Below are 27,937 nucleotides of genomic sequence, written 5' to 3'. Positions count from 1 at the left end.
TGGAAGTGCATGCACACCGCTAAATGGTGCTGGAGGGGGGTACTTATCTGCCGATGCACTGTGTCCAGGGAGGTCCAGACATCCCAAAGGAGATCAGCAAAGAAAATGGAAGCAGACACACGGTCTTCTGAAGATGCAATTTAATGTGCCACCAAAGGGTCCAACGTTTCAGCAAAAAATTGCCTTTATCAAGGAGAGGGCTACAGGATACACATAAAACACCAGTATATATACACTGATAGGTACTCACCCCTCCACGATTACTGCTGCCATGCTCCTGGATGTCGACGCCCACATCGTGACGTCAGGACGCCAGCGCGACGTGGCGTGATGACGTCATGCGCCACCAAGGGGGGAGCACGGGTGCCTGTGAAGAGAGTAAAGACACTGACTCTGAAAACAACGACTCTTGACTTTGAATCAGGAGAGCGTGGTTCAATTCCTGGCATCAGCTCCTTGTGACCGTAATTAAGCAAGTCACTTTATTTAGATTGTAAGCTCACCTGGGCAGGGACTGTGTCTGTAAAAAATAAACCTGCGTACCGCGCACTATACTGTAATTGTGTCCCCCATTGGGAGGAAGAGCTATGTGAAATAAAGTTATTTATAATTAGCCAATAACAGAATAATTTCTATCCAACATTCATGTTAGCCAGTGTTTCCTATTGTTATTGCCCAGGACTAGGTCCTTGTAGAAATGTGAGAATGTAGTAAAACATTATTTGCCCCATTTTGTGTGAATTGTTCTGAAATGTAGCATTATTCACATTGTAAATAAGCTAGCACATTGGCTTTTAATGCTGGCCGATTAGAGCAAATAGTTTTGCTGGGGAAAAAAAAAGCACAATTTCACCAAGTTTGCGGACTTTGAAAAAATTGTTCATTGTACAGAAACTACAAAAAAAAGTTTTATACATATTTATCGATCCTGACGCACCCCCGGATTTCCTAGTACAAAATATTCTTAAAACTTATTAACATACGCCCTCTGCTGGCTGCAATGCTGATAAGCAAGATGTTGTGAGTCTGCTTTATGTCACATCCCTGTTTTTTTCTGCCTAAATTACCTTTTTTCCTACATTTGCAAATATAATATTATAAAATATACTCGACTGTTAATTTTTGAGGCACCACTTCCATCACAATGGGTCATTTATCCGTTTGCTAGTATGGTGCCGTGATTTTGCCCAAGGTTTGCAGTCAGGACCCTGCTGATCTCAGCTTTGATATGCCAAACTCGCCGGAGATTAAAACAACTAATGTACAATTTTGGAGTTATATTACCTGCAACTTTATGTTCTTTAGGAGGTTACTGATTTATTATTATGTATTTGCAGCAATTGTAGCTCAGGGCTGAATGAAAAAAGTTGTTTTTGTGCAGCTGGAAGTTCCTAAAAGCTGCAATGGAACAGGGATTATTTGGGGTCCAGTCATTAAGGCTGAATCCCCGCTGGTGCTGAGCGTGCTGTGCGCTCGGCGCTTGCCGCTTTGACTTATTGCAGTCTTTATGTGGAAGTCCCCGCTCATGTGGTGCGCGCACGCACTCCCAAGCTTGGCGCTTGAGCAGACAAAACAAAACTGACTTTGAAGCGCGTTCAACTTGCCGCATTGCCCCCTCCCCCCCCCCGCTCCTGCTTGCAAAACAGCCAGGACCCCTGGCGCTCATGCTTGGAGAGCTGGTGACGTCACCGCTCTAAAGCATGAGCGCGGTCAGTGCCAGCGGGGACGCAGCCCAAGGTGTGACAGACATTGTAAATCATGAAGACCAGTCCCTTGAACTTGTGTGTTCTAAAAATGCATGATGCACAATTACTGACAAACCACAAGGAGTCCTCGGATTTGAGGCTTTGTGCAAACGATCAGTCAGAAAGAATGTCATTTTTATTTATTTAACAAACATTTTACCAGGAGAAATTACATTGAGAGTTACTTCTCGTTTTAAAGTATGCCCGGGGGTACCTGATCTCCGTCCGACTGTGCTCCCCTCTGTGGAGTCCCCATGGGCCACGGGATTCTCCCCAGCACCAGTACTCCACGTTACAAGTAACAGCAAATGTACACGGGTTTAAAAGTACTTTTGGGTTTCAGTAATTACTGTTGTCCCCTGCTACATTACAAGCACTGAGACTAACACTTTTTTGTTGTTGTTCTTTTCTAGGAAGAAAACCATCAGAGTAAGTTACTGTATTTACATTCATTGAACTTTCAAAGTCACGTTTGATTGCATATTGGTCGGAATGAGTTAGCCAATCAGAGCTGCTTTAGTGCATCCCATATTATCACCTTATTTTGACAAAAGTGCACATTTTCTTCCACCATAAAAACAGCAGAAATATCTGGCCAAAACCAAACTGCAGCCAGATGTGTGTAAAAATTGAAAGAAATAAGGAAGTAAGCCATTTTCCATATTTCTTTTATGGTTTACTGTAGAACAGCTGCAGTTTACATGCTAACTACACTGCCAAACCGATCTTTATAACCCATGTAAAGGAGCCATCCTTTTTTTGTAAAGGGGGAGGGAGAGGAGAATGTGTTACTAATATTACATGTAAGGCTGGGGGTTCCCAGAGACCAACCATGGTGACCAAAGTCCAGGTCAAACAGGTACCCAAGATATTTGTTACCACCGCATTAGAAGACTTGGCTGGAGAAGACAAAAAAGGACCCCATAAAACATTGGTGGAGCACGGGTTTTTTGCCTTTTCCTGGCTTTGAATGATGGATTCACAAGTAAGAACGTAGAAGAGGATTACAATGTAAAAAACAAAACAGTAACCTAATGGGATAATTAAAGGGTCTAACGCACACTTGGATTAACTGAAATTAAGATTTACTTAATAAACAGACAATATCAATTATATGCCATAGTCAAGTATTTATTACAGTTTACCATTAAATGGGAGGCTCTATTAATATAGTTACATTAAGACTTCATTGCAAGTCCTGAGACTGTCAGTCAAGGCGTAGCAAGCAACGCAATCCAGGATAAATATCCAATGATGGCAGATTAGAAAATAAGGCAGTAACTCACGCCGATTCCAGGGTATTTACAGCATACAGGTAACTCATTTAGTCTTTTTAATAGGCCCCGATATGCTGAATTTGCAGACTGCAGGGTGATCTCAGAATCGCAGGTGTGAGTTCTGTCCCATGCTACATGTAACTATATAAATAACTGGAGACAGATAACATTTCTACAGCACAAGTGATCAATGAGGGTTTGTAGTTAAAAGGGTGAGCCTACAATATCACAGAGGGAGAGAGCAGATCACACTATTCAGATCTACAGTACATGTTTACCCATCTATTTACTTATTATCTGGGCCTATGTATGAAAGACAGAAACAAGGACATATGATGAGTCAATTCTCTCCTATTCTGTGCTGGAATCACAAAATAAAACATGCAAGAGACTTGTTTACACGCGAGACGCTCCTGAAGCTGTGGATTTAAAGTACAGTAAAGTGCAGCTGCAAATGACGGTTTTATTGTCGTTAACAGGAAGGAAAGTTCTCACAAATCAGCAACGCAAAAGGAAAACGTAAGTGGGATGTTTATTGTTACGCCACCCTGTGACGTTTGTAACACTTGTTTTTTCCTATGTAGCATTGACAATGTATGGCAGCATTATAACATAGGATTTTACAGGCAGACTCCCTGGCCTGCAGAGCTTACAATCTAATTTTAGTGACTGACACACAGGGAGATGAAGTAAGGTCACAAGGAGAGTTGACACTGAGATTTGAACTGTTTTCACCCGGTTAAAAAGCACTGTTCTTTACAATAAACTAATCCTCCAGCCCAATAAAAATAGAACACACTCTATATGGAGAACCCCTATTTAATATTCGGTGAAGCCATCGTCCCCTGGCTTGGGGAGGTTTAAGTTCCAATTAAATGAAAGGCGTTTAAATCTTATCGAGCAAGGGAGAGACGACATATTGAGTCGTGTGCGCAATGCACAGGTTCTCAGATACACACGCAGTATCAGGGACCTGATTAACCTGTTCCTTCACTCACCTATGTGAATGTCTATTCAGAGGTTTTCATCCCATGCTACATGGAGAAGATCCTTCACACACAGAGTAGTAAACTAAATATGGAAACATATTTTCAAGATTCAACTCGCAGCATTATTACTGGAAAACGTATGTGCAAAATCAGTCTATTTGTCAAGTAATAACATAATGGAGAGAGGTGGCTATAAATATACTGTGGCACTTATTTAACAGGAAATTAGTATACAATGATAACATGTATTCTGTATTAAATTGCTGATGTAGGATTCTGTTCTTTATATTTAATTTTATTTGACAAGTATCAAATATTTATGTACCAGATTGTTTGCCATTTCAGTGCTGGGAAGAGAGATAATGGGTTTCTGTGCCATTGTGTCTCTGGTCCCTACCGCAATTAATGGCTCACAGACCATTGGAGGATAAATCTGTTTTATGTACCTGGTGGCAGTGCTTAGCTTTGCTACGCTTGTAATCCTGTAATAACCAATGATAAATCAACTCTTTCTTGGTATTCCTCTACTGTTTAATCTTTTATCTTATCATTGAAAACATTTATACATACAGAAGGGACCACGGGCTGGAGTCCTTCAGATGTTTATATCTCCGTTATATCCAATTTCGCAGAACCACACTTCAAAACACAGTAAACACCTGTAGTGAAGTGAAGGACTGAACAAGGAACGAGCTCAAAGTGAATGTGTTAACCATCCCAGAGGGAGGGCTCCTGGGGTTCCTTTGGGGAAACAACATAGAAGAAAGTTTAGCTCGACATATCATCGCAGGCAAAGATGTACAGGATCTTTTAACGCAGCATTACAAGTGTATAAAAATCAAATGTAAAATTCAAGTTTCTTTAATACATCAAAAGATAAATCATGGTCTCAAAAGATGAAAGGGTGTCAGGGCTCTTCTCTATCAAAAACATTTTTTTTTATTTCTGCAGCTCTTGAAAGTAGTCAGTAGCTAGAACAAGATCGCCCTCACAAAAAAAAGAACTCACAAGAGATTCACAGCATTTGTGTCAGCATGTAGCTGTGAGTGCAGTAATAGTGAGAGATCATGAGCTTCCTACACATGGTGGCACTTCTGCCCGCAACCTTTACATGCCACCAGAAAAGGCAGTAAAAAGAAATAAACATTTTCATTTTCAACTATAAAACTGCTTTTTTAGGTGTCCGTTACCCTTAATGCATCTGATGCAGTGTGTGTTTAAATCACACTTTATTCTCTGATTGTTGTTTTGAAGATGAAAATGGAATTCAAAGGCATCGTTTATTTTCTTACTGCCTTTCTTGACAGCATGAAAATGCTGCACGGTAGTAAGTACAAATAGTTCTCCTGTGGGTACATAGCCTTTTCTGTAGCCTTTTGAAACTTTTTATTTATTTATTCAGAAAATAATTGGTACAGAAAATAGGAAATGCTAACACAGTCATATGCAAAAATAGCGGTGGGATAAGTTATAACATAACAAAATAAAAACTGTTTGAAATACACTTATTGTACCAAATTACATTGTCAGGCTTAATTTGAGCTGGAACACCCCACAAAATGAATTAAACGTTTAATGAAATCACATTGAAGCAGGTAAACCATAAAGCAAGCATAACAGTGTAAATTGGAGGATCACGAATTTTCCAGCTGATGTTTTCCATCACATTATATTCCACCTCCTCTCCTTCCACTGGTACAGCGAGGGAGAAGGCTCCTCCAGAGCGCTGCCATTAAACACTGGGCTGCATTCAACATATGGGTTATTCGTTTGCATTTCAGAGAGTATAGCCCCAAAACCGGTGTGCCATATAAACAAGTCCAAGGAGATAAGGGAAGCCCAATACCAGTTACACTTTTAATCTGGGATATAGTTTCAGACCAGAATGTATTAACATACGGACATTGCGACCATATGTGGGCCATTGTGCCAGATTGTTCATAGTTACGCCAACAAAGTAGTTAAGGTGTCTTGAAAAAAGCAAGGAAGCGGACAGGGGTGTAGAACCATTCTCCAAAATCAAAACAGATCAAGATGCTCACACCCAGCCATATGCCTGCCCAGTCCTCAAGTAAACACTCTTCAAGATGGAGCTCATCTTTTCATATATAAATCATTTAGAAAACAGGGATGTGCGTTTGGAACAGAGTAGAGGAATTTAGACCTCCCTTAGATCTAACTTGAAACATCAGCCTCTCAAAATGGATTACATCCTACAAGCCACCCTGAAAACTCAAATCCCGTTATCCAATGCTTTAGTTGATTTTAAAAAATGCAACCATTTCCCTACAGGTAAACAGAGGGATCCTCTGATTTAAGGAAAATACCTAATGTTCTCATCACTAAACACATATTTCAACCTGTTGATACCAGATGCTTGCCATAGCGAGAAGGCTTAAGTGTGCAAAAAAGGGGAAAAGCGAGACAAATAACGGTGTATCTGGGGGAAGAGTGTGAGGCCAGATATCTAAAGGTAGAAGCATGATCCAAATATTCTATTAAACATATAATACCTTGATCAGTAAAAGTAAGGGTCTATATATTTTAGGGTAATTAAATTAAGTGGAAATCTGGGAGTTTTCAATCTCTGCCCAAAAACTATGCAAATAGATTATGTTAATTAGCAGCCAAGTAATATTTAAAGGAGGGAATGGGAAATTCTTTATAACACTTTTTACAAAAGGCAAGAAGCTGGGTCTTGCAATGTTTCCTATTATTCCAGACAAGGGACCAAATTCTATTTTGTCAAGTTGTTAAAACCAAGTGAGTAATTTTAATTGGGAGTATTATATAGAATTTGGGGTGAGAGGCATCTTAACACCTTGGTTATTCTTCAGATCCCAGATATAGCATATCTGTTTTAGTTCTTTAGTGAGGTATTTAATTAAATAAGGATAGTTAGCACGATATAAAAGGTATCATATGAGTTAAAGGAGTACCAAGATATTTGAATCTGTAGGAATTCCATTTGGAATTCAAATGTTATTTTATTTGTTTAACATGCTCAGGTAAATTAATACATAATGTCTCAGATTTACAGTTTTTAATGTTAAAATTTGAGTTAAGGACCAAACTCCTCAAATTCAACAAGTAAATTGTGATATGAGGGGATGAACTATGATCAGCATAAGATATTTTATACACCTTTTCTTTTTGATACTCCTTTAATATTTTGATTCAATCTAATATGAGAAACGGCAAATAATAAGGGAGAAAATGGGGCACACTGCCTTATACCCAAGAGAATTTTAAACAGGGATGATAATTTGCCTGAAATTTGTATTTGTGCAAAAGGATTAGCGTAAAATGCTGTTACCCATCTTTGGACATTAGGGCCAATCCGGCTATTAGCATTTCCCCGAGGTATCTCAGGTGCACTCCTTTTTGTGCACAAGAAACATTGAACTGGCAACCAGGAAGTGGTCTAATTTAAAGGAAACCAGGGGGAGGGGCAACAGGTGTGAGCAGTAACAAGTACCGCTCAAAAGTCTGCTGCGACAGTGGTGCTATCCAGTAGCTGATTTAGCTCATACTGCTAGAGCTGCTGCCCAGAATAGCAAAGGTTGCAGGTTCTGATTCTATTGGCTCTGACACCAGTACCCCATTCCTCACAGGGTGCTTTAGGTTTGTCAATGTGAGTCATTTAAATATACTTAGCATATCTCCCATGTATCAAAGGTGTGCTCCTGTTTGAGCACAGATTGTGTCTCCATATCTTATTTGGAGGGAGGTTTGAGGGGGATGTATAGTGCTTGGGAGACTATTAAATAGGTTGGTTGTCTCTCTTTCATATTTCAAGGTTCGGAAGCCGCAAACAGTTTCAGATTTTCAGTGACCGGAAAAAAAAAAAAAGTGTCTGCCTTTTTGAGAGTGTTCTGCAGCTGAAAGAATCTCGCAAATTCGCAGCGAATTTCAATTTCTGCTCAAATTTCACCCATCTCTATTAGTCATAAGTTTAGAGTTCTTGGTCGGTTTTAAAATACAGGATATTTATTTCAATTTCTGGGGCTCATTATAATCTTTTTTTAACAAAATATGCTTGAAACAAACAGAAAGATACGGGATCACACATTTACAGAGGTTTTCAGCCACGGAGTAAAATCAACAAAAATCAACGATTGCCGTATATAACGCTTTTATTATTGAATTTCTTCTTTGTGTGCTCTTCTTATTGATCACTTGTCAGTGCATGTTAGGCCTCGGCCATAGTCCGTACGACGGCGTGAGCGACGGGGCAGACGATCTTTCACAAGACAATTTTTTTTATTTTTGTTGCGCGACGACAGCAGGGTCACGTGCGCGGTTCAGCTAATGAGGGCGAACCGCTTTCGTGAAATCAAGGGCACGCCCTGGCCACGCCTCCCCATTGCGCAATCCCACAGGCCACGGATCGCTTCTCATGCAGGCGCGTGAAGCCATGCGCTCCGTCGCGTGCGCCTGTACTATATCCGTGGCCTTAGAAATGAATGAAATGCTTTCACATGAAATACATACTGTACCGTTATTCACTGTCGTGTCACAATGGGGCTACAGGTGAAATATCTTTTCAGAAGATTTGGTGGGAAAACATGGAAGATCTACTTTTTTTTCATTAAATGACATTGGAATAAGGATATTTTTTATTGAGAAAGAAACATATTTTTTTGCAGATTGTAGGAGTCCACCTTGTAAATAAAGTTGGCAAATGTGTGAACATATAACTGTACAGCACTACAACGCATCTTGTTTTGTATGGTTATTTATTGACAATGGTGATAACTTGTGTTTCTTTTTTAACTATAGGATTTCAAGCACACAAAGTCATTTATCATATGAGAAGACATTTTGTGAAGAAAGCCTTGGTAACCAACTACTTCCTACACGTTCAGCCTTCTTGTATTAGAGACACCATTGTGCATATGATAGAACGGAAAAATATCTATTTTTACACAAATGATACCAAACCAATGATATGCGTGAGAACAAAATGTTACTATGTAAAAAGTGTATTGATTTATACTGAATTTCTTGGTCAGTCCAAAACGAAGTCATCTACTGGGGACTCCTCAAGCGCAATAAGGGTTAAAGCTGCTCTCAACCGTGTGTTTCCAGTCTGTATCATAGTCACTAAGCACTGCACAAAAGGTAGATTCATCATTAAGTTTCCGAGCTCACTTGTATGTATATAATGCAAATCACTACTCATGCTAAACATTTTGTGTCAGGCTGACACAGAACAGGCATTGTATGTAATATGCACTTACTGTTTTCTAACCAGTAGTATTACAGAAACAACCAGCTCTCCGTCACCGTTCCTGAACCAGGGAAGTAGTCTTGCCGTTCACCTCAATGTTCGGAGCCGGACAGTAGCTGCTTGCACAGTTTAGTAAATATGTGCACCTGTATTTTCAAGCTGTCATAAAGTGCTGTAGATAAGTAATCTGTCGTTGTGTGTGTTTGTGAGGGAGAATAAACAATATGAGCACTAGCATGGCACGGCTAGGAAAACACGCTTACAATTATTTAGCAACGCCATTGGGAATCTAAACTGGAAGCAGTCACGTTAGTAGGCACTTGTGAATGTCATTGTAAAAGCGATGATGAGCTCTAATTACCACATTCTCCCGGCTAGAAAAGAAGGGGCAAAAGAATTGAGCCAGTTTTATCAGAGGAATATCTCGATCAAGACAATAGGATTTTTTTCTAAAAAAAATAAATAAGAAATCTGGTGCCTTTTTTTTTTTTTGCATCAGATTTGCGCCAGTTTTACTGAGAGGAGACTTTGATAAATAGACCCCAGTGTGTTGTGTGAAATAAAATTCCTGTTATCTTTCTGCAGCATTGTTTGTGAATAGATGTACAGTATAGAACATTGGGGAATCCTTCCGTTGTCTTTAGTGATGCTGCTCTTTTCAATTCTGTAGCTGCCTCCAGTGCAGAGACAACATTGCATAATCAGTCAGTCCTTTGGCTTTTAGCAGGACTGTTTACATTCACATATACTAAGGCCCAGATCCACAAAGCTCTGTTAAGTCACTTAACATGGTGTTAACCTAACTTGAAGTCACGTTAAAACCGACTGTGTATCTTACAAGGACAATAACAACGTTAAGTTGAGTTTTCCCATAAAAGCTTAACATGAACTATGGGTGTTAGTGATAACGCATAATTTGCGTATTGCTTGCGTCATAACATCGCACATCCACGAAAGTCTGCTAAGGTTAACGCAGGGACGCAAAGTTGAGGTTACTGTAGTTATATCATTACTCAAACGTGGCGTTACTAACATCCAGACCATGAAATAAGGCTTTTGAAGTGTATGTATGGGTGTAACACCAGCTAGGAATAATTTAAATAACATTAGCAAACACCCTCTTTTGGGCTCTGCATAGCAGTTGTGCCAAGACTGACAATGTCATATTATTTGAAGATACCACGTTAGGCCTGTGCTATGAGTAGTACGGCCATTGTATTTGCATATAATTAGCTGGGAGATTACCACATTACGTCAGGGAACAGGATGTCCATTCCTGGTCTAGGTAACATCACATTTTGGGCCCTGATTTAATGGAGCTTTGTGGATCTGGCCTAAAGCTCTAAATATGGGGAGTAAGTCAGCAAAAAAAAAAAAAAAAATGTTTTATGATGACCAGGATGATATAATCAATAATTGTACATTATCTGGGTACATTTTTAATTCACTTATAAGGGGGTGTAGCTTTGACAGCAAGCAGGGTTCTGCCCTTGGAACCAGCCTCTGCCAATATGGGCTTGTCCATTACTATTAAAAACCATGCTGGAGCTATTGGCTTATCCTTTAGCCATGTGGAAACCCCAATCCTAATGCTTCTGAAAGTATTCTACAGTGTTGGTTTTTACGATACAATTCTAACACTAGTGTTGCTCTCCTCTATATAGAAAATACATCTTAATGTCAAGCAAACATTGAGCTTTCCACTGTGGAATAGCAATAATAGGAGTTGACAGGGAGGTCAATTGTAATTTTAAGGTTTTTGTCTAGTATTGTTTTAAATGGTTAAAAAGGCGTTTAGGATGGTCAGGATATGAGCTATAGTTATTGATAAAAATCACATTCTAAGTCTTTTCACTACATACTGTAGATGTTATTAGATGTTAAACATGTAGTCATATTTAGTTGTTGCTTTATACGGATACATTCAGTTTCTTATACTTGTGAACAAATATGAACACACAGTAAAATAAAAGTTCTAAATAGAAATAAACACTGTAATATGTAGGCTTTAAAAAGAGGCAATCCAAGACGTTTTTTTTTGTTTTCCCCCATTAAATACAGGATTGAAGCAGGGGGTCTTCGGAACTGAACTCCATTAATTTCAGCTTGTGGACCCCCTGCTTCCAGAAGCATTTACTTCCTTAGTGGGGGCCGGTAGCCGCTCCAGGGTTCACACTATGGCTGCTTTTCAAATCTCCCAGCCCCTATGGGCCAATAGGAAGCTGTGACGTCATCCGGTGCAGCTCCCTATTGGCCCATGTGACGCAGCATCTTTAAACTTGCAGGAGATACCGGCACCCCCTTCGGATGTCTATCTCTGGAATCAGGAGGTACCTGGAGCTTTAATCCTGTATTGAAAAAAAAAAATTACATAAAAGATGGCTTGGAATGCTCCTTTAAGATACCTACCCTAGCGTAACAAAGACCTCAATATTAACAATATTGATTTCTATTATGAGTACACCGGACTCAGTTACTCCAATCAAGGGCCCTCCAAAAGCCCTTTAAATAGTGGTTCTGCAAAGGTTATGTGTGAACAACTAAAAAGGGAGCCATGCGAGTGCCACTTATTGGCAGTCGGGAGAACAGTTAAAGGGAAGATAAATGGCACATAATAGTCCAATTTAAGAGATAAGTAATTAATTTTTAGCAAGCTATTAGTTTTTCCTGTTAATCACACTATCCTTGCGTACATTATTGCATGGATTGAAAATGTGCCTCATTTGGAAAAGTATTTGAAAAACCACACTGAGAATGTATAGATGTCTTTAGACCTGTAAGAGGTAATCCTTACAGAGCTTGTATTTTTTCCCCCCCATGCTTTCGGCGTTGACTTCTTGTATCCACCGTCTTGTGAATTATCTGTATAATACAGGAGCTTTGATGGGAACATCCTTGCACCACGTCCTTATAAAAAGACATCTTTTAAAATGTATTGGACTAACGTGTGCATAGTTATAAGAGAACATTTCACATTGGCAAATTAATAAAAAATGAACTTACTTTTGTAGCACTTTTGATCCTTGTAGAATCTGTATAAAATTTTTTTATGTAGGAGACAAAAAGGATCTAAAAACAATAAAGTGAGATTCTCCGTTTACATATGTGGTTTGTTTCTGTTGAGCCATTTTCTAGCTTCCTTTCACTGCCATCATGTTCTGATGGTCCTAATGAGGCTCGGCATCTAAAGATACTGTAGCTGTGTGGTCTGGATTAAAGAAGTGGAAATACACTTTTCCAAATTTGATCATTTTATTTCTTCTTGTCCCTTCATGCCAGTACAAATGAGTAGGAATTAACGCCCACCCAAATGTGGGTAGGATAATTTTTTTAACGAATAAGGCTCTACCAGCCCCTACAAGGCTCCCTGCTCTCCTCGTCTAGCCGAGAAATAGAAAGTAAGAGACATTTTCCAGGGAGGAAACCTGGTACGGAGGGACTAGAAGCAATGGCATTATCATAAATATAATAGGACTTTTCTATCTACGTCCCTATGCCAGCCCTTAGGATCATATGTAGTAAAAGTCTGGTGGTAGTTTGCATGCAGATTGAATGCTTCACGTTATAAAATAATAATGCAATACATGTGACAGACTATGGAAACCACACATACTATAAATTAATTTACATGGCAACAACATTCATCCATTCACTTCCTCATCACAGGATATGTCGTGTTGCGTAGAGTAAATCAATGTGTGGGATTTTGATCTTTCCTTGAAAAAAAAAACTTGAATGCCGTCTGGATGAATAACCTGACAAAAATAACTAATAAATAAAAGCCATTGAATAAATGCCTTTTCTTTATAAACCCCCTCCCTACAACATATATAAAACTTAAGGAAACATCATGGACGTGTCTCAAAAAAGTTCACAAGTGTAGTTATATTCCTGTTCTCTGCTGATCACTGAAGCTCAAAGCATCGTGACACTTCCCACAACAATACCCAGGTGGTGGAGAAGACGGTAGTACAGATCTCAAATGCTTCAAATTCTTACTCTGAAGGATTACTTTTTTTCTGGGAAATGAGCCAGGTCCTCTCCTATTTTTAGATCATGGAATTTAGGAACGTAAATAGTGTATTTTTTTATTTTATTTTTTAAACGGCAGGTAATGCTCAGCACAAAATATCACAAACAAATTCCTAAAAACAGCATGTTTCTACAGTTTTAACCAAACTTACTGTGCTAATTGTCTGCAAGCTCAGATTTGTAGTTCAAACGTAATGTAAAAAGCATGCCATAGCTTCAAAACAAATGATATACGATACTATTATAACAGTCTGGGAATTTCTTATATTATAATATAGATAGAACACATACACACACAAACACGTGTACAGTATGTGTAGTTACTTTTTAGAATACATTATACAAGATTGTAGTTCTAGGCATACAAATAGGGAATGTCTTCTACAGTGAATAAAACACCTTATATCAGGGGTGGCCACCTCCAGTCATCAAGGGCCACAAACAGGTCAGGTTTTAAGGATATTCCTGTTCAGCACAGGTCGTTCAATTGTGCTGAAGCAGGGATATCCTTAAAACCAGACAGTGGCCCTTGAGGACTGGAGTTGACCACTCCTGCCCTATATAATGATAGTAATTTTGTTCTTGTATATTGTTTTCTTTAAAAAGGTTTTATAGTTACATTAAAAAAAATGGACAGATTGCTAATTTACCGTTATTTTTTGCTTAAATAAATCAATGCAACGGACTATAAAATAAAGCAATACAGTAACAGAGATTGCAGATTCAAAAGTATTAATGTCATCTTGTTTACATCTATTCAGAGCCCACGTGGGTAATTCCCTTTACAACCCCAGGGATGAAGATGTGCTTAGCTCCCAGGCCATCTTTCAAAAGTAACCTTCATTGAATACGAGACAAACAATTAGGGAAACACCAAAACGGTTTATTAAGTTACCACTGAATGTATTAGGAACACATAAGTAGAGGGGACAGGTGACATTTCTGCTCTCGGCGCCAAGTGGGAAGGTTATTTTGCAGACTCTTCAAATTTAGGCTCTAAAAATAGAGAAACAATACAGTGAGTAATGATGTATTACAATGGCAGTGGCTTTCATTGCATAGACTTATACACATAGGCCCCTATTCAATATGCTGTGAAGATGGATTCCTTGTACTGGAACTAAATCACATGTATTTGAATGGAGCAAAGTGCTTCCCCGGCTCAGGAAATATGTATTTCTCAGGATACTGAATAGGAGATAAAACATACAAGACAGACACTTCATTCAGCACAAGTAACTGAAAGCAGCAATCCAAGCAGAGTTTAAAATAAAATGTAAACATGGGATTGAAGCAGGGGGTCTCCGGGGCTGAATGTCATTAATTTCAGGTCCAGGAACACCCTGCTTCTTGAGATACTTACCCCCGTATAGGGTCATGTAAAGAAAAGAGACAGCGCGCACGACTCAGTGTGTTAGAAAAAATAAATAAAAAAATTATACGTGCATACGAAAAAACCTTGGGATCTGAAACGTACGTCACTCTGGAGTTTGTCTGACTGCCTGATGACTTTTTGATAATTAAAATATTTTTTCCTACTCATGAGTGCTGCGGATTCTCTATTCCTGTGTACTTTGGAGACAGGTTGGTGTTCCCTGTCCATCTGCAAGCACCCGGACTATTGATAAGTATATTTTGGTCTTTATATATATATATAGTGGTTGTATGCACCCAGCATGTACCTTGTTTGTGCGCACACGTACACACACGTACACACACAGACACACACACACACACACACACACACACACACACACACACACGAGTCGTGCGCTGTCTTTTTTCTTTACACGTTTCCATCTGTGAGGTTGATTCATCATATCGGACGAGCAGCAGACCATATTTTTGTCAGGTTTATTTAACCTATTTTTCACTATCTATTAATAGATATCACACTGGCTGCACTTAGAGTAATCCATTATTTTCTCTGTGTTTATATCACTGAATTCACTTTACTTGAATATATGCGTTTATTATCACACTTCTATACTTTTTTCAATTCTCCGTATGGGGCGCTAGAATCTCCGGTTCAGGTTTAAAGTTCCTGCCTCCCGTGGGCCAATAGGAAGCTGCACCGGATAATGTCACGGCTTCCTATTTGCGTGCAGGAGCTTTGAAAAACGGCCAATATGTGAACCCAAGCTAGAGCAGCTTCCGGCACCCACTACGGAGGTAAGTACCTGCAAAGGTAAAGGTAAGTATCTAGGGGGTTCAACGCTGGAGACCCCTTGCTTCAAACCTACAGTACGTTAAAAAAACAAATGCGCGCACGCACGCACGCACACACACGCACACACACACGCATGCACACACACACACGCACACACACGCACGCACACGCACACACGCATGCACACACACACACATGCACGCACACGAATGCACACACGCACGCACACGCACGCACACGCACTTGGATTTCCGCTTCAAAATGGTAACTGCGTTGCGTTGACTATTCAGCATTGTAAAGAGCGGATAGTAGAATTGTGATAGCTTCAATGTCAATCCCACAGGTTGTTTATTGTGTAATACGATTTAAAAATCAAATGGCATATTGCATAGGGACAAAATAAAATAAATGACTGAAGGATAACATAATAAAATGCTTATATTGCTGTGACAAGATCATTTTGAAATGAAAACACCTCCCATTTAGCTCGGTTGATGTGGCTCTAAGCATTCTGGGGCAAACTAACTGATCAGCTGCATTTCCAGTGCACTATGACCTTCACGCTTGGATAGAGCTCCATGTTTAATGTATTAAACCCTCCAGTGCCAAAGGGGCACGTGACTGCACAAAGCAGTCACCTCTAGCACTGAAGAGGTTAAAGACACCAGTGGTGGTAGCTCCTTTGCTTTCCAGGCCATTGCCTCAGTCACGGCTATCTGCATATTTACAGGCTGCTTCACCAAACCCATGAGGAAGGTCCCTTTAAAGGACAGAAATGCTACCAGGTGGTGTATGCATCAATAAATCATTTATTTTTTTATCCCTCTACTTGTACCCAGCGCCGCTAAATATATATTTCAGGACATTTGTATTTCTCAGTATATGATACAGTTTCTATTTCTAAATGGAGACTTTCAGTCATATTAATGTTTGTTTTACATGCGTTACAAATCAGCAATCCTAGTATCCATTTTATACGTTTACTGAAGGACGTATTTACCTTCAAACTTGAACTCTGGAAATGTAGCCAGATCTCCCCCACCATATAGCCTTTGAAGTTTGCCAATATCTTCGGCCAGGTCTTTCTGATATTCAGAACCTGCGTCCACAGGACCAGCAGCTTTCCTGCAATAATGACCAGAATTAGTCAAGTTTTATTTCAGAAAGCAAATTTGTTGTGGGTTACACGAGGTCACCATAGCAAGTATAGAAACGGGACACTATACTACACCATTATAATATGCACTGTTGACTTAACTTACAACTTTTGAAACACAGAAGCAGACTGTATGTTTCCCTTATACCGGTGCCCGACAAATGAACTACATTTTGTGGAAATAGTGGTTTTATTTGAGAAGAGTCAAATACTGAACAGCAACATTTCGGGCCTCATGCAGCCTTTTCTCAAGCCCTTGTGGTTCAGTATGCGACTTCTCAATTAAAGCACCAATAAAAACCCTCAAGCGTATATAAGAATTATTTTATTTCTTGTGGGCGTCTCTGCCTATTGTAAAGGACAGTTAAAGGTCAATGATCCGCAACCAAATGCTTACAAAATCACAAATCATATTGCAATACTACTATAGATTCGCCTATAAAAATCTGTGTTGTCAAGTATAGTCAGGAGTGATTTAATGATGAACGTATAACTGTTTGATTGTGTCTGTCTCCTTTACATGGGTTGAAGTTCAGAATCTGCAGCTAGTTGCAGCAGCGGAGGCTTCAAACAGCCTTACTTTTATATGTAACATTTACATTTGATACAATGTTATATGTAAAAATGACATTTACACAAAGAATATATATGAATAATAATATTTTTAATAACGTGTTAATACTGTATCTGTTTGGATCTGACCTAGAACTGTGATTTCCACATGCTTACAGCTTTTGAACCAAAATTCAAATCAAGCTACCAATGTTTTGGTGTTGTGAGAATATCTGAAGGACACAAAACAGTACTTCCTTTTGTCACTGAAAGGATTAAAAACAGAAGAAGAAAAAAAAGTACATTTCCACCTGTTTTTACAATATTATTATGTGGAAAGCAGGGGGTCTCCAGAGCTGAACTGCGTTGATTTCAGCTCTGTAGACCCCCTACTTCCAGAAATACGTATCTCCGTAGCTCATACTGGTAAACAGCCCCGGCTGAGCACGCAACATGGCGGCTCAAGTCTCCGACACCACGGGAGCCAATAGGAAGTCGCGACATTATCCGGAGTGGTAAGTATCTCGGGAAGCAGGGGTCCCCGGTGCCGAAATTAATGCAGCTCAGCAGACCCCTGCTTCCAACCTAAAGGAAGGGGGGGGTATTCATTTTTAAAAGAAATGTCCCTTTAACATCACTCACAAGCAGCAGAAAAAAAACAACCAAAACCCATGAAAAATAAATCAAATAAAACAATAAACAGACGCTTTCCTCCAACTCATGATTCCCAAGGGCTAAAAAAAAGGTGAAGACAGACTGTAAGCTCTTTGGGGCAGGAACTCCTTTAACGAATGTCTACTTTTCTGTATGAAGTGCTTATTCCGTTTCGGTCTCCTACGCGCATTACTGCTGTGAAGCACTATGTACATGGATGGCGCTATGGACAGGATACACCTCGCATTGCACACTGCTGCTGAATGGCAGCTAGTATATTAGCCCAGAACACACGGACTGCAGTTGCATGAAGCGTTACTAATACACGGCACACAGCTCAGCTGTGTCACTGCAAATGAAATAGCTGCATGATTTGGATACTATCCCTAAGTTACATTTCAGCACAAAACTAAACTAAGGACACTGGCATTTTTAAATAGGGTGAACTTTAGTTGATTAACTAAAATTAAAAACAATTGGACAAGTATTTTTAGATCACTATTTAAACCAGCACATTTTGATGGTTATTACCATCTTTATCTTTGCATTATGTATGACAGTTTTAAGTTTCACGTCAACAGTCCTTTTTACTTTGTTCGGTAATTACGATGCAATCATTGGTCAATCAGACAAACATATGTGGCAGATTTTCTTTAATCCAGTGTCCCTGGAGGGAAGTGAAACACTCATTTGTAATAATATACAGTTGCTTGAACCCTTTGCGTACCCCAAGACGTAGTCACTATGTAATGGGGTCTGGCACTGCCGGGGTCCCATGACATAGTGGCTACATCATGTCCAATGAGCGCCTTCTTTTCAGTCAGCTCGTGCCCTGCTTTCCCGTGGAGCACAGGACGCGATCTGCAGTGAAAGGAAATGGAAGAGGACGACTCTTCTTACGTATCCTGGTTAAGGGTCACCGTGATCACGTAACTGTGCTTTGCCAGTGGTGCTGCGACCCCTTCAGCACTCCAAGTATTGACGAAGCCGTGCAGACCAACGGCGAAACGCGTAGTGTTTCAGCAAGAGATCTGTGAGAGAGAGCACCAAGAGCGCATCTGCACCACCGATTCCTCCGGAGGTTCCTGCCACATCGGAAGTGACGTGTGACCCCCGGCGTGGATGCGGAAGCATTTCGGAGAGCAGTGCGGTACACAGGAAGATTGCGACCCGCTGTGCACCTGCTACATGTTATGTACTGCGCTTGAAAATCTTCTTAAGTGCAAGCCTTCAATTGTATTTCACTGTGTATGACTGCTGAATATTGCTGCACATCTATGGGAACATCCACCCCTTAAAGCTGCAGTTCAGTCTTTTTTTTTTTTTTAATTTATTTTTTTACTTCAATATTTTTTTGTGTGCAATCTATAATTACCTAAAGAACTGTATAGCTGCAGGTCAATTCATTCTCCATGTATTGATAGGTCAAAATTTGGTGACATAATTAGTGAAGGGATCTGTTTATATTCTGCTTGTCTGTCAGTGGAAGCTCATGAATATTCATGAGCAATCCTGCACGGACATGTGCTAGAGGGAGGGCAGGGCTGACAAAGGGGTGTGCCAGGGCTTGTGACAGGACATGAAGGGGCAGTGCCCTAGCAAATGGCTTGTTAAAATAGAATACAAGAAAATTGGTCTTTAAAAGTTGTTTTTTTTAAAACAGAAAATGCTAACAGTATTTTTTCTTACTACAGAACAGATTAATTAAAAAAAAACACACATGCAGGATATTGACTGAACTGCAGCTTTAAGTTGGATGACTGCCTGATATCTCTATTCTATTGTGAGTAGCCATTTGCGAACTACACCAACTACAAAGCATACAAGATCTGACCTAACTACTGACATCAATTGTGTTTTGGAGATAAATAGATAGACATATCCACATACATATTTAAACTTAGTGTAATGAATGAACCATTGCACATTATTCATTGAAGTCTTTCTGAAACATTATTTTGCTTGGCAAACATTAAGCATACTAAGACCATATGCATTGTGTCATTGCCATGTTATTTTACTTACAGGCTCTTTGTATTGTATTCTCTGATCTTGTCCACAAAGAGTTTCTGAACCGGATCCAGCTCTTTGGCCTTGTTAAATGCGATGGCCGTCAGTCCGATGTTCCTACGCAGATGGACAGAGACAGACGTGCGGAAGACAGAGGACAAGTGGAATAGTTGCTGAAGGATCATGATGTCACGCTAATCTTAACTAGAAAAAGACAAGAGATTAAGGAATTCACTTTCGGCATCTGCAGCACAGAGCTGTTCTAATTATACTTTTATCTTTAAAGATCACATGCAACATAATAACTGTCATAATGAAACTAAACTCTGCTGATCTTACGGTGGTGTGAAAAGTTTTAGATAACATTTAAATAAATATTCCCTTTATGTCTAAAACTAGTCATCTCATTGATCGGCCCTGCAGACTTTAGCAGTGGTTCAACTCTCAACAACAGTACAGATCGTTCCTATGACGGAATACCATTGCTAAAGTTGCTTTCTTTTAGATCCAAGTTGTGAAGAAAAAAAAAAACCACCCCACTTTATTTGTAGATTTTACAAGGGTACAAAATATAAAAAGGGGGAAAGGTAAATTTACATCGCATGGGATGTGGGGGACTGTATAATCGCCTGCACATGGAACAAATCAATTATACACGAGGGCAATTCAAGGGCCCATACGATTTATGCTTGCGATACAATGCACATAAAACAAAAATAGGCACACACGAACAAAAAAAAATCATTTAAGGAAAAAAATAAAAAATAAAGGGAGGGGGAAATCTTGTGTTTATCATCTCATAGACAGCGATTTGAGTCTACTACTACGATCTGTCCTAGCATACCTTATGACTCTCAAGGAGTATCCCTTCCCCCCCACATCTATTGGGCCTAATCAGGACCAGGAGGTTGTGAATTTTAAATATACATCATGAACACGAGTTAGGTAACCATGATGACTATGCCCAAATTATTATTGGCCCCAAAGAGGTCCATAATAAAAGAAAAGGTTTTAGGCTGCTTGATTTCTCAGCTTCAGTACATTGCTGACAAATCACGCAGAATGTTCCCTTTTCTTCAAAGTAATGTATTTACATTTACAAAAGAAGAACGTTAAATTTACACAAAACCTTCAGTTTTAATTTCTAAAAATGACAACTTATTTTATTTAAGTTAATTTTAATGAGAAAAAAAAAATATTAAGATTGCAAAGATTTAATAGTGACTAGAAGGTTGGCCAAGAACCTAAAAAGTGCATCAAATAATCCCCTCAGCGAGCGGTTCCTCAACTAACTAAAAGGCCATTGCTATCCCACGTATTGCCAGCACTTCTGCTGAGCTTTCACACTGAATAATCACACAGCTCTGCAGCTGAGCTCTCGCACGGGAGATTAGGGGATAATGTGATACTGACCCCGGATTCTAACTGCTCAATTCTAAACAAAAAGTCACGGTCATAAAGTATTTGAGCTGAAAGCATCAATGTAATTGCAAGAGGTGATGGGTATCAATGTTGCCATGTCTGCGGGTTTCCCGCCCAACTGGGCTAGTCTGAGACCCAGTTCCGCGGGAAATTTTAGCTTGTGGCGGGTTGCGTTTTTTGGGCCGCTTTAATTTTCTTCCACTATTTTTTGGGCTATAGTGACACCCAGTGGCCACTGTGAAGATTGCAATGAAGTGTCTATTAGTAAACCTGTAAGTTACAGCAGGGGCCATTGGGGAAGCTGCCCACAACCCTCTGCAAGTCTGCATGTTGTCCCGCCGCCGCGAATCACATGTACAGGCTTTTTAATCATGCCCCTCTGCCTGTGTACGAGTGCAGGCAGGGCAGGCTGACAATGATTTCCTCAGTGATTAATAATTACGTACACAGTCCTTGCGGGTTAGGGGCATTACTTTCAGAGCGTAGGGATTGTGAGCATGATAGTGTGTGCAAGAGATGAGATTGCGGGCAGCAGGACGTCGCTTTCCATGTAGGAGGTAACGATGGGCGAGACATATTAATCTCCCGGCTAAAACAGGTTTGTGGGTCCCATTCATTCCTGTTACATGATGTTTGCAGAAATGTATTCCTCTGCAGTTTAATGCACGGGGCACCGCCCCCTTCCATTAACCCATTCGTGCAAGGGTAACTCATTGGGTTGGAGGGGGTTACGATAAGGAATTAATGGGGATTATTTGACATATTTATATTGTGTTTGTGCATCTCGTAATTCACATAGCTGCTATCCTGCTGAATTTTAATGTCATGGTGATTTGATTACCTTGTGTATACAGTGTATTTATTATTGGGCTACTTTTGGGCTGTTTCCACAATGTTATTGGGAACTATCTGGCAACACTGATGAGCATCTCTCACTACCGTAGTTATGCAATACAACCCCGCACCCTGAGCCTGCAGCCACGCTGCCGCTGAGCGCGCGCATGCTTGAGAGCGATGACCAACTCTCCAAGCATGAGCGCAGGCTGTTATAATTTTGCGAGGGGGGGGGGGAGAGGTCTATTTCTGTGCGTGTGTCTGTATTGACTGCTGCTGAGCACGCTTCAAAAACCAATTTTCTTTGTCTCCCAAGCGCCGAGCTTGGGAGAGCATACGTGCCCGAGCATGCCACGTGAGTGTGGCCGTGCAGATTCACATTCACTGAAGTAAACGCACCAGGCGTGTTCAGCGGCAGCATGGACGCAGCCTGAGGGGGATATGCGCAATAGAAGGAAAATAAACATAGATATTAAACTGAGAGAAGAAACATGGACTGGAACCAAAAGGACAAAGTAGATATAAAGAGAAATGATTAACACGTGAACAAGTCTCTAAAACTAATAAGGGTTGCTGGCATCTCTGCTACTGAAGAGGCCAAGTATAACAATTAATACAATTTACACACACACACACACACACACACACACACACACACACACACACACACACACACACACACACACACACACACACACACACACACACACACACACACACACACACACACACACACACACACACACACACACACACACTCTAGCAAGGAGTCAGGTTGGGAGACGCCACCTTAATGCGGATCCCGGTTATGTGAGCAGGGCCTCTCACTACCTAACCGTGCCCCGTTGTCATTACTCAAACCGCTAGGTCAGGGGGTCGGTCATCAAACTCTGCTAAGTGCCAGACCCGAATCTACCGCTTCCTCCCGTGCTTCCTACTGATATTACCGGGACTCACCTCTCCCGGGACACTGCCAAGCGGTCACCTTGCGCCTGTCACTTTCTGCAGCAGGATGATGACGGCGGCTCGCGGTGCATGCTGGGAGAGCGCCGCCCCCTCACTCAGCCACGTGGGGAACAGGAGGAGGGATGAGAGGGATCACCAGCGGCTTCTCTCACTCCCTTGTGTCACCTCTGGGGATGTCTAATCCCGTGTGTCACCTCTGGGGATGTCTAATCCCGTGTGTCACCTCTGGGGATGTCTAATCCCGTGTGTCACCTCTGGGGATGTCCAGTTCCCTGTCACCTCTGAGGATGTCGAGTAAGGTGTCACCTTTGGGCATGTCCATTTCCGTGTGTCACCTCTGAGGATGTCCTCTTCAGGGTGCGCACAGAATGCACATAAAATACATAAAATACAATAGGAGGTGGAAAGAACTGATATAAACTACTCAATAAGCATTTTTTTTTCTTCATGGAGATTGCATAAATATGACACCCACTGTGTTGCAGACATGCAAATCGAACTGTTACATATATTTCTAGGTTGCTAGTTCATTTTTTTTAAGCGAGCACTACAGAAAATAAAAGGTATTTGAACGGTTACATTACCCCTTTCCTACCTTCTAAACTTATGCAATTACACCTTTTGAACAACAAACCCCCATTATATTTTTTTAATTAACTCTTTCATTGTCAAAAGGTTTGCTGTAGAAAAACTAAACGTGGTGTACAAATGTACACTAAAATAGATATAAATACATTGATACTCAGTTACGCTAAACCTAGCAGCCGCTATGTGGTGTGTGACATCCCGGTCATCATTGACGACATGCCATAAATCACACTTAACGTCAATGGTGTCAGTAAGTTCACATCCCAAAAATATACAGAATTGAACATATGTTACATCACCATTTGACACATAACATAAGCTATGAAAATGTGTAGCATTTTGCTAACCACTTGTATCACGGTGCTCCCAGTGCTATGAAGGTGTAAGTGATCGCCGAAACACCGAAGAATCCACAAAGTCCTCAAAGCTGCAATTCAAGAAGAGCGCCACCCACAATATAAAAACAAACCAGTACAATAATCGTGATCAATACTCGCAGACCCATTCTTTTTCTTTCTCTCACACAGTGCTATAGATATTTCTGGAACCCGGGGTGCTCACTATTGCACTGACTTGTCCCTGAACAGGAGAGGAAGCCTTTCTCCATTCAGATTGCTGGCTGTTTCTCTGAAAGCTGCAGCAGCAATCAGCCCTCGGCAACAATTCTCTACATTATTATCAACGTTTATTTGTAAAGCGCCAACATATTCCGCAGCGCGGTACAATGTGGGTACAGTTATGTATATGACAAACACGGTGAGGATCCCTGGTCATGTAGGATCAGAAGGACGCCAACTTTAGTTTGTAAGTAAATTATTTGTGACGGGATAACGGAGGTTTTGAGGTTGCGGACATCCAACTGCTTCTGCTTCCTCATTATTCTCCCTGGGCCTTGTGTCTCTTCCTGTTTTTGCAGTGTTTTCCGCTGCATTACTGAGGAAGAGGCGGAATCCAGGACTGCTGAGGAATCTGTCTCTGATCCTCCTATTACAGCTAAAATGGCTCGCTCTGAGCTAGAAGAAGATAATGGATTATTGTTTCTATATAGTGCTGACACTGTTCTCAGCACTTTTCATAACTGAATATAAAGGGATTAGAACGGAGGTGCTGGAGACATAGATTCAAACTCTCTACCCTGGAGACTTTGCATTAATAGCAGGGTATTGGGAGACAGACAGATGTAATAGGAGTAAATGAAAGTGCACAATGTATAACAGTATACAGAAAGGTGGGGCAAGGTAATCAGTGAGACCTCTTGCCACGTCTTAAATGTAGACGTAGAAAAGAGCAAAATAAAGTGCATTATGGGAAGGGCTGAGCTGGAAAATTATGGAGTGGCATTGGTAACAGGACTACAATCACATGCATTTTTATATAACTGATATAAATGAATGAATATAGTGTTTAATATTTCAAATAACAATGTAAAAGATGTGTTTTGTCAGCCAGGATCACGCTCACATTACAAATGACACAGATATTAATCAAGTCGTAGGAGCATATCTTTAGTGAATATAGGCCAGTAACAACCCAAGTCCTAAATAACGCACCACTAAAGATTTAGAGGCAGCACATTGTTGTTCAATCTACTTTGCTTTTCTGTAATAATTTTAGTATTTTCAAAAGTGAGGGTCTCCAGTAACATAGGCATCCCAATCTTACCTCCAGAATACCTGTGGTTCCAGCACAATATGGCCTTGTTCTCTAGCATGATAATATCCTGCTGTCAAGGTCATCGCTGGTGAGCCAATCAACAAAGAAAATGCTGACTATTGACTGACTTGTTTCAGGCTGAAGACCCGCTGCGGTCGGCGGCGTGCGCGTCACTCACCTGCCCATGATGTCCTCCCGAGCCGGCCCCAGTCCCTCCTCACTGCAAGGCTCACTATGCGCTGTGACGCGTCAGCCGCCAGGGGATGCAAGAGGATTGTGGTCCCGAGCGGTGACGCGTCACGTGGTGCGCTGGTGAGACTATCAGCACCGGGGGCTGGAGCTGTCACAGCTTCCCCCACCTCAAAAAGGTAGGGGTGGAAGTGTGTATGTATGTGTGTGTGTGTATGTGTATAAATGTGTGTGTTTCTCGCAGCCGGGGTTGGGGACTTTACAGCCCGATCAATCTGCCCCCTTGTATCACCCCCCCCCCCGTCCTCCGGACCCACAACCTCCTCCACACCTCCCCCAAGCTCAATGGCCGCGCTTCCCAACCCGTTTTGGCCCCCCCCCCCCCCCGCGCCAAAAAAGTTCACTGCAGACACTTGCACGCACCACCGGCAAGCAAGACGGCCGTGCAGGCGCGTGCAGCGGGTCCTCAGCCTCATGTTGCAATCCTGGTCTTTAACATGAACAAGGGATATTGGCTCAATAAATGATTCTTTTTGCAGAAATCCGTTGTGCCCTGTTTCTCATCTGATAGCAATCCTGGTCTTGCCAGTGTCTTCTAAGGGGACCTGGAGTATAGTGGATGTGAGACCAGGGTGATCTGTGCTCCTAGAGACACTGAAAATATGCCAGTTTTGTAGAGGGTTATTTCTATGTTATATGCTAGTGGGGCTGCTAACTCTTTTCCTAAGTATTTGTGTTTACAAAATTATATATGCTTTCAAATCCAGAAATGAAAAGGTAAATACATCCATTACATGCTTCTAAACTGCATGCTGTAGGACACACTGGCACACACATGTACAAGAAGTTAACAAAGGTTGAACTTGATATATTTTTTCAAATGTATACTATGTAACTGCTCCCCCCACCTCTGGGAGATTTTGCCTAGGCTACAGGCACGTGTGGTGCTGGTTACCTGTGAGGGTCCAGGAGAGATGAGCTTCCGCGATGTTGTGGGGAACAGGACAGTCTTACTCCTATACTACAGGCGAATAGACTGCAACTCAGCCAGAAGTATATAAACAGGATCTTTCTTTATAGCAACCACTGCAGATGGTATAACAGCGTTGCATATAGTAGGAAAGGGGTTTCAGGCCCTTGGATGGTGCTGGCCAGCAGATAATGTTGAGGCCTTGTGCTATGCACAGATCTTGGTCCTCTCAGCCCAAGGAGGGGCTTGAGCTCCTCTCTTCCCCGGTGGGAAGGCACTGACTCTATAATTTGGAACCCTCCTCCCTAATGCAAAAGGGGAGGGCACATGGTCTGCACCATGATTGGCTGCAACACACCTAGTGTCATCACCTCTCCTGCCACTCAGGGAGGTTGCGTGAGGGGGGGGGGGTCAAACCCCACAGGATAGCCTATCACTGTCTATACCTAGGAGAACTTACGTGACGGAGGGGCAGAACCAGCCATGTCTATATATATATATATATATATATAACTATTTTACAGGGAGAAATCTTCAACCCATTATGTTTGCCATTAAATAGTATATAAAGATGATTTTTTGTTTTTTTTAAGGGGAAACAAGTGGATCTGATGGTTGGGATATTTCTTCTTATCCTTTAATCACAATCATCAAGACCCCTGCACCATCTACAGACAATACAACTAGGTGTCGGTGACGGAGTGTCCTTCCTATCCAACCGCTATCAGTGTCTCCTCTTCACTCCCGTTTCTGTTGGAGTCCCACGGGGCTCTGTCATTGGCCCTCTGCTATTCTCACTCTACACCACTTCTCTTGGTGAACTAATACAATCTAATAACCAAATGTACCTCTCCTTCCCTGACTTCTCCCCCTCTCTCTTGCCCCGTGTCACCAACTGTCTCCCCGCAATCTCCTCCTGGCTGATCCACCATTACCTGAAGCTTAACATATTCAAAACAGAACTGTTTCCCGCTTCCACTGTTACCTCTACACCCACTCTCCCTCACTGTCAACAACACCACAATCTCACCCAGCCTGCTGTCTAGTGGTAATCTTTGACTCTGCCCTCTCCTTCGATCAGATGGGCTAAGGGCTAACCAGAGCCAGCACTTTATGAATCAGCCCCGTAGATTGTAAGCTTGCCGGGGTAGCAGCTATGCCTGTACTATTATATGTGCAACCCTATATTGTAATTGTGAAGCGCTTGAAAAGCGATATATGAAATAAAGTTATTATTTATTTCTATAGCACCAATAATAAGCAAAGAGAACAGGAAACATTTTCAGGGGCAGTCAGCGGATGGCACCGGTTCTGTTGGTGTCGGCAGCCCGATGCAGAATGTTCTGTCTGTTGCGCATGGGGTGTGCCGCACTCTGGATGGTGGGACGCAACTATTCAGTGCTCGGCACGGAAAAATCAAGTCCCACAATTCATAGCACGGCGCACCATGTGGAGGAGTTGGAGGTAAGAGGGGAAAAGGGTGTCGGAGAAACGAGA

At 41.2% G+C, this 27,937-nt stretch overlaps 2 protein-coding genes across 2 annotated transcripts in view; one reads left to right on the top strand and one right to left on the bottom strand.

The window, feature by feature from the left end:
- The window catches only part of JAM2 (junctional adhesion molecule 2), a 96,232-nt gene extending 83,890 nt beyond the window's left edge, over positions 1 to 12,342 (top strand). Inside the window, exons 8-10 of the mRNA XM_075593949.1 lie at positions 2,159 to 2,174; positions 3,502 to 3,541; positions 8,794 to 12,342. Of these exons, the coding sequence (XP_075450064.1) occupies positions 2,159 to 2,174; positions 3,502 to 3,541; positions 8,794 to 8,826 (89 nt within the window). The 3' untranslated portion in view covers positions 8,827 to 12,342. The remainder of the gene's footprint in view (positions 1 to 2,158; positions 2,175 to 3,501; positions 3,542 to 8,793) is intronic.
- Positions 12,343 to 14,138: 1,796 nt separating this feature from the next.
- ATP5PF (ATP synthase peripheral stalk subunit F6) lies at positions 14,139 to 23,179 on the bottom strand. Its single transcript, XM_075593950.1, has 4 exons — positions 23,032 to 23,179; positions 19,834 to 20,022; positions 16,447 to 16,571; positions 14,139 to 14,272 (listed from the first exon to the last, which is right to left on the bottom strand). The coding sequence occupies exons 2-4, from the start codon at positions 20,001 to 20,003 to the stop codon at positions 14,244 to 14,246; spliced, it is 324 nt and encodes a 107-aa protein (XP_075450065.1). The 5' UTR covers positions 20,004 to 20,022; positions 23,032 to 23,179; the 3' UTR covers positions 14,139 to 14,243.
- Between the last annotated feature and the right edge of the window lie 4,758 nt (positions 23,180 to 27,937).

The sequence above is a fragment of the Ascaphus truei genome, chromosome 3, assembly GCF_040206685.1.
Source record: "Ascaphus truei isolate aAscTru1 chromosome 3, aAscTru1.hap1, whole genome shotgun sequence".
In the NCBI taxonomy this organism is placed as follows: Eukaryota; Metazoa; Chordata; class Amphibia; order Anura; family Ascaphidae; genus Ascaphus; species Ascaphus truei.
The sequence above is the reverse complement of the archived record's forward strand: the minus strand, read 5'-3'. Positions and strand labels throughout refer to the sequence as shown.

Bases quoted from the DNA above. Each gene is read 5' to 3' on its own strand.
- ATP5PF (XM_075593950.1), bottom strand. From the start codon at position 20,003: ATGATCCTTCAGCAACTATTCCACTTGTCCTCTGTCTTCCGCACGTCT. The intron at 16,572-19,833 runs GTAAGTAAAATA...TCATTATTGCAG, and splicing joins GAATACAATACAAAGAGCCT to GAAAGCTGCTGGTCCTGTGG. The intron at 14,273-16,446 runs GTAAATACGTCC...CTCTATTTTTAG, and splicing joins TCCAGAGTTCAAGTTTGAAG to AGCCTAAATTTGAAGAGTCT.